The sequence below is a fragment of the Aulostomus chinensis genome, chromosome 24 (assembly GCF_037954235.1).
Source record: "Aulostomus chinensis isolate RoL2024-O1b breed Wild chromosome 24, RoL_Achi_v1.0, whole genome shotgun sequence".
NCBI lineage: Eukaryota > Metazoa > Chordata > Actinopteri > Syngnathiformes > Aulostomidae > Aulostomus > Aulostomus chinensis.
Window position 1 is genome coordinate 8,867,281 of NC_141343.1, and position 10,348 is coordinate 8,877,628.

Consider the following 10,348-nt stretch of genomic DNA (forward strand, 5'->3'; position numbering starts at 1 on the left):
CCCAAGCCGGACCCGAGCGCACCGGACCAGCGGAGCTTGAATACCTTACTGACCAAGTAAGGATTCTCCTAACTAGGCATTTTCTGGGCAGAGAAATAGCTTAGTTGTGATTATATAGTGTCTACAAATGCACAATTTTGTGATGGAAGTCCTGTGAACAGCAGACGCGATATGCTATACGGCATTAAACCGTAACTACTAAAGTTGACGCTTCATTCACTACATCACTGTCATACTTTTGGATGAGTAGGTGTGTCACCGGATGAGTGGCATCAAGGACAATAGGATGTAAGGGGACATCAACATCCTCCAACCGTCTAAGCCGTCCACCTACTCTAATCAGGCCTGAGGTTGAATCGAGGACAGGTGCTAAGGTGAGGAGACGACTTGTGGAGGACACTGGTTTTCCTGCAGTAAGGGCCTTGTAGTCCTCAGGAAAGGACTCCTTCTGAGATCTCATCAGGATTTTGGCCTTCACTCCCTGAAGGTCTTTAATGGTATCATCTATGAGTTCTTGCCAGGTACTGTGTCCTTTATCCTCTTGGCCACATAAGGTAAGTGAGGTGACTGTAGCTCCTCAAAAGGCAGTCTTTCGGAGCTCCCCATGGTCCTCCAGGGGTTCGATGTTGGGCCTTTCTGGCCAATGGTCTGGGCTTTGCAGTAGAAAGGCCGATCCCAGGGACCACCTGTTGGGATCTTTGATCTCCTCCAGAGTTTTGCCTCTTGTCAGGTCATCGGCAGGATTTTGGGCTGAATCTACATAGTGCCAGGTACAGTGTCCTGTCAGTTCCTGAATTTCTGACACTCTTGTTCCGACGAACACCTTGAAGCGACAGGACTGGGAATGGAGCCAGGCGAGGACTGTGGTCGAATCAGACCACAGAATGGTTTGAGCCACCTCCAAGGTGAGCTCTTTGGCATGGAGACTGGCCAGTAGTGCTGCCACAAGAGCAGCACAAAGTTCCAGGCGTGGGATGGAATGCACACGTTTAGGGGCTAGTCTGGAATGCGCGAGGATGACAGCCAGATGAATTTGATCCTCTTTTGTCTTTGTCCTTAGGTAAGCCACAGTGCCATAAGCCTGTTCTGAGGCATCAGCGAAGATGTGCACTTCCCGCGTGACAGCCTCAAGGTCAAGGTCTGTGGGCATGTAGGCTCGAGGAAAGGTAATGAGAGGCAAGAACTTCAGCTCATTCTCCCAGTTAGACCAGGCTTGAAGCAGGGTTGCAGGTGAGTTTGTGTCTGGAGTAGCCATCGAAATGAGGATGAGGCAAATAAAGGTGACTCAGGTTAGCTGGACTATACTGGGAGAGGGCAGTAGGCTGCATTGTAGAGGATTCGGAAGACAGTGGTCTCCGCTGTGGTGAGTCTGGAGGACGATGACTTATGAAGTCCACTTCATATTCCTGGAGTCTGGCAGGTCGATGTCTCTGACGCTTGGGTCTCACATCAGGGAAGAGCTCTTTATCTGGCTGCATTTTGAATGCTGAATCTGACTCGAAGGACCAATTATTAAAGGAGGAGCTATGGGACTAGGGGCAAGTTCTTTAGGGTTGATTCAGCATCCACGATTGGTGTCGGTCAGGACACAGGAAGGAGGGAAAAACTGGTTGCTCTTCTTGCAGTGTGTTTTTATTAAAATTCCTTGTTTTCAATCAGTTCTGAAATAGGATCAACAATAAACATAACTCCATAGTCCCTTTGTATTTCTCTTAATACAAATTTGAATTATACACAACTAATCTTAATTAGCTACCTCTATAAACAATACCTCGTGAATATAATAAGGGTACATAAACACTGCCTGCCATAACTGTGCAGGTGTAAAACAAGCGCTCCTGACGGAGCGAATGTCCAATGTGAAATGTCTGATCGGAAATGGGAAACAGGCGTTTCTGAATGGGACACGAAACACACAAACACTGAACAGCTACTCTCGAACAACTTAACTGCTATAGGAAGGAACACATAGTATCTCTGACTAAACAAGTACGGCTGACATGGCACCTAGAAACACACATATCACGGCTCGAGAAAGGGAAAAAGAATATGTCGCGATATGGCGGTACTTACGGTCGTCATTCACTATGAACACGGAGCGTCAACAAAAACACACATCTACTTGGGAAAGGGAAAGGCAAAAAAGGACAAAGAATTCCAGATTACATTTTAAATGACACAGCACAAGGGGAGGGAAGATCCCCGAGCAGTTACTCCCGCTGACATTCTCACGTGCTACAACAGTTAGATGTGGCGCATTGGTATCATCATTTGGTGGAAGGGAAACTACCAAGATACTCCCCAAACATTAGCCTTTTATACAATCTGACAATTTATGACACTTCTTCCAACTAAAAACTCTCAGAAAATCCTGCTCTGCTCTCCACGCTGACACAGGTGACAGGGCGGAGAGGGGGAGGGGCAGCTTTAATTAGGGCCTTCGGGGCGAAGACCATATTGTTTTTGCAACATTCGTTTTTTTTTCGCCACCACTTTGAACCTTAATTCTAAGCCCTAAACTCGCTCAAAAACTCACCAAAATGGCATGCACATCCTGTCTGGCAATTTTTTTTTAATAAAATGTAAGAATTAACCCCCCAAGTGCCAAATTAGCACCACCTACATCTCTAAAAACGCATTCTACAGCCTGCCACAGCTCCTAGGAATGTTGTAGTAACATGGAACCAAAACTCAATTATTTGTCTCATAGAGACCTACAAATGATAAGGAGACACGATGAATAAATTCAACAGGAAGACCACAATATGGATACGAAGAACAATTTTGTTCCCATTTGGGAACCCGAACAAACAAAACTTCAAAATTGATTACATGACTCATGACACTGTGCTGAACAAAAGCTGTTAAAAACTTTGTGGTGACTCAAACAGTTTGGATTTTATAAGCCCTAAAAGTTGGGTGACACATTTCACCTACAATGGAAACCAATGAGGAGGCTGTCTCCTCAAAAACTACAGTTTCAAACACGCTTTGTAACGTCACCCCCCATCGGCTGGCAGGATGGCCAATCCAGGACCCGTTCCCATTAATGGGCGCTGTTCTAAACATGGCGCCCCGATCAGCTGGGTGGTGTGAACTGCCACCGGTTGGATAATCGACGACAACCTCCGATCATCATCATAGTGAACTGAATTAATTAATTTTTTCTCCTCCTTCTGTATTATCTTCCTTTGTTTGTTGGATTAGCTTGAATACTTTTTTTTGGGGGGGGGGTTATTAATATTGACTGAGATTCTTTTGGAATCCTCCCCCCCCCTCTTTTGGATAAATTCAAACTGTCAAATGAACTCCTGAACTGAATAAAAAGAGAAATATAATTTTGTTGAAAACGAATCTGAGTTGTTGTTTGACTCTTTCTGTCGTTCTGGGCTGAGGTACTTGCAAGTTGGTGAAGGGAAGTTTGACTGTCATTGATTGCTGCTTACGTTCAGGGTTGATCAATTTTTTGGTCATCAAAGTTTATCGTTGACACTCCCTTGTGAGGGGGACTAAAACGTGACAGAGAAAAAAAAAAAGAGTAGGACTAATAATCAAGTATCATTTACTGACAGGCTTGTATGCCTGGCTGAGACCGCAGAGGGGTTCTTCCAGGCGCAGCTCTCAGCTCTGCACTCACACTTCGGTCAGACTGAGACTTCCATCTCCAAAACTAAAACCCTCACCTCTTTCAAACCTACATCGTTGTTTACATTTCACACCCGCTTCTCTGAGTTTATTCATTCTCTGTGTGGCTACTTCATCCATGTTTGTGCACTGATCCTTCTATGTTCATGTAGAGTTAGGGATACTGATTTTATACCGTTTAAACAGTATCTGATTTTGTTGTTGTGCCTGTAGGGCTTCTTCTACATTGCTGTCATTAAAGCAAGTAAAGTGGCATCAAGGAGTCTTTCTTCAATCCACATGATCCACTGAAGCGCCATTTTACCCTGCCACTGAGGTCACCAACACGAGCTGGAGTTGGGAATCTTGTACGGAACCTGGTGTTCCAGCAACGCCTACTGCTGCAAAATGGAACAGCAACATTTAACCCAAGTACAGGGTTTGAGGGAGACTGATGGTCGCTGTTTGGGTTTTTCAAAAAACGAGGAGGGCGTGGGTTCAAACTGGACTCAGAGAGGATTTTCCCAACCTCTACACTGTCAGTCATCTGGACTGTCATCTACCCTGTCATCTACACTGTCATCTCCACTGTCATCTGGAGGTTCCGGTCATGTGGCCTCCAGTCATGTCAGTGATGTCACTTGGCATGACTGTCAGTGCCATCACGTGACATAAAAGGATCCAGACTCCATATTTATTGGTCAGAATTGGTCTTGACACACTTGACAGTTCCAGGAGATAAAGTATGGCTCAAGATCTTCCTATCAACACTGGACAGAACGCTCCACTGGATTTCATAGTTGGAGCATTCAGAGATCTGGTGCATCTCGGTACCAGCTGTTTTTATGCTCTGAACGATCCTGGTGAGTGCGATTCTGCTCCTCCGTCTGTCAGGCTGACAGAGCAGGAGGAACTGATTGAGACGAAAGCTGCCCTTGAGCAGCTTCAGCCCCTGTGTGAGGACACACAGGCGGAAAACCGTATCTTGAGGGAACAAGTCTCAACACTTAAACGTGAAAATCAAAGCGTGATCCAGGAGATGCGGAAACTCAACGCTGTGGTGGCCAACCTCAAAACCGTCCAGGAAAAGAACCAGAATCAGATCGAAGATCTGAACGCAGAAGTCCACAGTCTTGTGCGTGAGGGGAGGATCCTTAAGGAGGAGAACAATGAGCTCAGAAAAGAGCTAAACCATGTTCAGTCTCTGAGGGAGCGTGAACAGGCGGAGATCAAATGTATTCAGGACGACTTGAAGAAGAAGAAAATTGCACTCGATCAGTTTCAGTCACTGTGTGACAAGAAATGGACAGTGAATCAGAATTTGTGTGGACGAGTTTTTAGTTTCGGACAAGAGACAAATGCATCTCAGGCGTTGCATAACCTGTCTGTCATGATGGCCCACCTTGAATCTGTGAGGGAGGAGAACCAGACTCAGATTGCAATCCTGAGCACCAAAGTCCACACTCTCAATGATGAGCTGGACTTCTTCCAGGATGAGATGGACAAACTGAGAGAAGAACTAGATGAGAAGAATGCCTCTCTAGAACAGCTGAAATCCCAGACTGAGGAGAGAGAGGCAGAAAATGAATGTTTGAGGAAACGAGTTTCTGCTGCGTCTCTGGAGAAAGAGACCGTCAATGCTAAATCGGCCCACCTTGAATCAAGGAAGGACCAGGACCCCCCAAAGCCTCAGAAGGACTCTCCCATACGTCCAGCCACAGAAGAGCAAGCGGGTGCTCACCTGTGTCCTTCTGCAGAGGAGCAACGGGGTTCTGCCGTATGTCCTGAGACTGAAGAGCAGGATGATGACGAGACCCTGGAGACTGGACCTGCTACGGGTCACGCCACACTGAGACGTGTGACATCTGGTGTCCTTCGGTTTATGTTGATTGCTCTTCTTTTTTATCTTTTTCCTCCACTTTTTTTTATTTTTGTGTTCTACATAATGATATTTTGATCACCACAGCAGTTGACCCCAGCTTGATTAGCTGGCTGCTTTGCAGTTTCAAGCACTTCAGCATCACCTGTGGGTCCCTTATCCTCACTGACCACAGGGATTCAGCCTCGCTGAAGGAGATTGAACCTTCCAGGTTGCAGCTCCGAGACTCTGGAACGCTCTCCCTCTGGACATGAGGATGCTGTGGGCACCTTTAGAAAGAAGCTAAAGACTAATTTCTTTAGTCATATTAGTGTTCATGATGGAGTCGTCCCTCTGTACCTGCCCACACAGGTCAAGAGGTCAAATGATTCCCTGTTTAAAAAGCTCTTCCATCACATGGACGTGCAGCCCAACAGTCAGAGCTCACCGATGCTCCTATTCCCTCCAGTGTGAGGCACTACGAGTGACTGAGGGTCAGGGGGGTCAGGCTAGTCCAGATAGTGGGTCTGTGTGAGGTTGTTAGGGGAGGGTGAAGGTAGGGCAAAAGTCAGGCTGTAGTTGTGCTCCAACAGTTGAGACAGGCAGAACAAAACATGACATCCTGATGGCGTTAGGAGTGACTCTTGCAGCAACCAGTCAATAAAAGTGTGTGTGACCTGCTCATGTGACGCTTGTGTTGATGATTACTGGGTCTCCTCTATGCTCATTTATCATTAAATGAATCCATCCATCCGTTCTCTTCCACCTTCTCTTCACAAAACTAAACGCCGTCGTATCTGGGTTCACACCATCTGGGTTCTCTCGCATCGAGAGCCGAGCTCCTCCTGCCGCTTCCAGTGGTATTTTCAGATGACGACTGGCCAGTTTAAGCTCGGATCGGTGACAGAATGTCACGAATGGACACCAACTTATTCATGCGGTTCTTGTAATTTTGACATGTAGTGTCATATCGCACCAGGTTCCCACACATAGCCACAATCAACTTGTCCTCCATCTTGTGACACAGTCAGCCGTGACGTCGGGACAACCTCAACGCTGATTGGCTGTCGTAACGCGAATTTTCCGCCAAAGTTGAATATTATCAATTTGCGCGAATGGCAAAATTTCATCAAGGGCTTCAGACTAAACACTCAAATTCCACCACCAATTTTAAACCCGACTTCAAAATTTCGTGACAAGGGGAGGATTTTGGAGTGACTAAATAGCGGGGGTGATGTCGTACGAACTAGCGGGTCTCATTGTCCTCGTGCCTCAACTGTGGCAAAGTGAACAACGGAGGCTCTTTTTTCCAGCAGTGCCACACGGATCGTTCCCATTGTGCGTCAGCTGGCGTTCATCCATCCGTTGCAGTTCTACAATCATAATGCATTTTTCTCCGAACCAAATTTCATCATTTGTTCTCCGTTCTGTCTCATGCCAAAATATGAATGTTGTATGTTAAAGTATAACTCAAACAGTTTGGATTTTATAAGCCCTCAAAGTCGATGTTGATGTTGAATTCTTGGTTGTGGTTAAATTTTATATATACAGTATAAAAAAACATATATTGTTCTCTCAGTTTTGCTGCTCAGCTGATCACGTAGAAGGGAAACTTCCGTAGCTTCAGATGTTTTGTTCGACTGTTAATATTTGGTTTTCGTATCAAATGGACTTTTTTTTTTTAACTTGGATGACTTGAAGGATTACAGTACTTTGTTGTTCGATTATTTCAGATGACATCATTGTTTTTGATGGATTGGTATTTCTTGAATTATTTTACTGTGTTTAACAACAAAAAAAAAGACTTCCAGAAATGGAACAAATAGAAGCTTTTTCATATTTTACTGTCTCTTCACCTGCGTTGCGGTAAGCGTGTGACCTCACTTCCTGTTTGTACATTGCTGAACGTAGTGCTTTGCTTGCTGTGCTCGCTAAAGTGTGATCATCCCCGCTAATTCCTTATTCTTTGACAAATTACCTTACCAAACTACATATCTATTTGCTTTATCTGGCCTAAGTTTAAAGACTATCTGTCTTATAACGACAGCCTTTATTTTTGTTAACTCTCCACTCTAAGCTAGCAATGGCTTCCCCCTCTCCTCTCTCCTGCTCAGTGTGCCACATGTTTAGTTACTCCTCAGCCTCCTTTAGAGGTACCGATACATGCGTTAAGTGTAGTTTGTTTGTAGCATTGGAGGCGAGGCTTAGCGAGGCTGAATTGGACCTGCGGCGGCTCCGCACCGATGGATCCAATCAATTAGCCGCTAGAGCTAGCCAGTGCCCGTTAGCTGGTGCGGACCGTCTTAGCTTAGCCCCAACTAGCATTCCCCCGGCAGCTCCCGAGCAGCCGGGAAACCAGGGCGGCTGGGTGACTGTCCGAAGGAAGCATAGTCCAAAGCAGAAGCCTGCTGACAGCGACAAACCACCGCTTCACGTCTCTAACAGGTTCTCCCCACTCAGCGACACACCCGCCGAGAAATCTACTCTGATAATTGGAAGTTCCATAATGAGAAACGTGAAATTTGCGACACCGGCAACCATAGTCAAGTGCATTCCAGGGGCCAGAGCGGGCGACGTTGAGTCAAATTTAAAACTGCTGGCTAAAAGTAAACGTAAATATGGTAAAATCATTATCCACGTCGGCGGTAATGACATCCGACTACGGCAGTCGGAGGTCACAAAAATTAATATTGAGTCGGTGTGTACATTTGCGAAGACGATGTGGGACACCGTAGTGTTCTCTGGAGCCCTGCCTAATCGGACCAGCGACGACATGTTTAGCCGCATGTCGTCGTTCAACCGCTGGCTGTCGAGGTGGTGTCCAGCAAACCAAGTGGGCTTCACAGATAATTGGAAAACGTTCTTTTCATTTTGCTGCTTCTGTTGGCATAAAACTCAAACAACATATGAAATGCTAAAAATATTCTGGTATTTCAACATTTCTACATTTACACCACCAGGAAGAATGTAGGTGTTTCTAGAAAATACTAGATGTGGCCAGTTGACCGCGTACTTGTAGGTCTGCCTTCATCATTGCAGCTCAACCCAGTTGTGCATAAACGCACCAGTCTGCCCCCTGGTGGACAGGGACCTGTACTTGTATTACGAACTCAGGTGAAAGGAATTTATCCACAGCAGTAACACTTCCTGTCCTGTTTTATTTGAACCATATCACGCGAGTTAAAGGGATTTCAAACTTCAGCACGCTCATCGTCTGTTGACGTTTCACATTCATGCCAATAAATGACTGTTTTAAAAAGGTTGGCGCAGCTGTGATGTCATCTGTCATGTGATAATGAGGTAAAAGCTTTCGCCAGAATCACCGCGAGGGGAAATCGTAGGATCTTGCTCTTCTTTTTTTAATCTGCTTTCTGTCTGATGCAGGTGTCAGTGAGGGGCTCTTCGATTGGATGGTCAGATTTATGAGCCTGACCAGGGGGTTTGTTTATTTCGGGTTTATGTCTCAGTGTTCAACCTTCTTAAAGTTACAGAGCAGCACAAAGTCAATCATGATAACTTAAACTCTCTGTTTCACTCCCTCGACTTCCAGCTCAGAGCTCCTCGTCATGGTGGATCTTCCAGTGGCCTCAACCCAAAAAATTCCCTCTTTCAGAAGAACCTTGTTCTGTCCTGTGATCAGATCGATTTCGTGCGTCTTTGAATTTTATTTCGTCTTTTTTTTTTTTTATTCCGCAGAATTCCGTGAGGCGATATTTGTAACACCCCTAATAACTTGTTCCTTTAATTTGGCTATTTTGAGGCCGTGAGATTGTTTTATTCTTATGAATTTGGGGCTGCAAGAAAAAAAAAGTATTCCAATTCAATTTAGTTGTTTTAAAATGTCACATTTTATAATGCGTTCCCTCAATTCAGTTGAACTGAAGTCATGAGATATAAATTGTTCCCTCAATTGAATGAATTGTTGGCTGTGACAAATAATCGGTTCCTTCTTTTCTGTCATTTTAAGGCGACGAGATAGAGTTCATTCCCTAAATTTAATTAGTCACGACGTCCAACTTTGTCTCTTCATCATTTTTAATGAGGCTGCCATACATAACTAGTCCACTAGATTTAATGAATAAGACAAGAACAATAAGATGTACTTAATAATAAGATAAAGAATACTCTGAGGGAAAACTCAGCGCGCTCAATACATCCAAGATATTAAATCATTTGTACTGGACCCCGAAAAAAATGTACATAGGAAGCAAAAATGTCTGCATGTCCAAAATCTGCCTTCCTGCACATTTCCACCCTCCTCAACCTTCCCAGATGTGATGAGGTGCAGACAAACGCGCTTCAACTGTCTCACTCGGGTAGCTAGTCATTTATTAGCACTCCATTATGTCACACAGCCAAATGTATTTCATTTGTTATGCGTGCCGAGGTGACAAAGGTGTAAATGTTCTTGCTAATTTAATGCCTATTGAGACAGAAAATTGGATCTACTTCAGGGAGCCGTGATGAGTGTCGCGATGCCAGAGCTGCCAATTTCTGCCCGAGATTAATTAAAATGAAATTTGCATGGGACCTGCGAGAGTCACCCATCTCCTGGACATATTTCTTCATAATTGGAATCACAGTGAGTCTCTGGAGGAAGAAGAGGTTTCTGGGATGATTCAGGGAACCAGCAGGGATTTGCTGAGGTATGCACCGGGGAGGGTCCGATTGTGCTCGACAAAAAAAAAAAAAAAACACGCACACTATGAAACCCTGGAACATGATATGAAGAAGGAAATAGCTTGTTTCTGCAAGCGTAATGATGCCCATGACCTACAATGTGGTTATGGCCGGATGAAGGACAATGATAGGCGGGAAGTAAAAAAAACCCAACAACAACTTCGATCGCAGCTTCTCAAGTGTGTA

General features: G+C 45.0%; 1 protein-coding gene across 1 annotated transcript; it reads left to right on the forward strand.

Annotated features, from left to right (window-relative positions):
• Positions 1 to 7,565: 7,565 nt before the first annotated feature.
• Positions 7,566 to 8,922, forward strand: LOC147238635 (uncharacterized). Its single transcript, XM_086197581.1, has one exon. It carries the CDS (start codon positions 7,566 to 7,568, stop codon positions 8,451 to 8,453), a length of 888 nt encoding a protein of 295 aa, XP_086053707.1. The 3' UTR covers positions 8,454 to 8,922.
• The last annotated feature ends 1,426 nt before the right edge of the window (positions 8,923 to 10,348 follow it).

Coding starts and splice junctions, on each gene's coding strand:
- LOC147238635 (XM_086197581.1), top strand. CDS start 7,566: ATGGCTTCCCCCTCTCCTCTCTCCTGCTCAGTGTGCCACATGTTTAGT.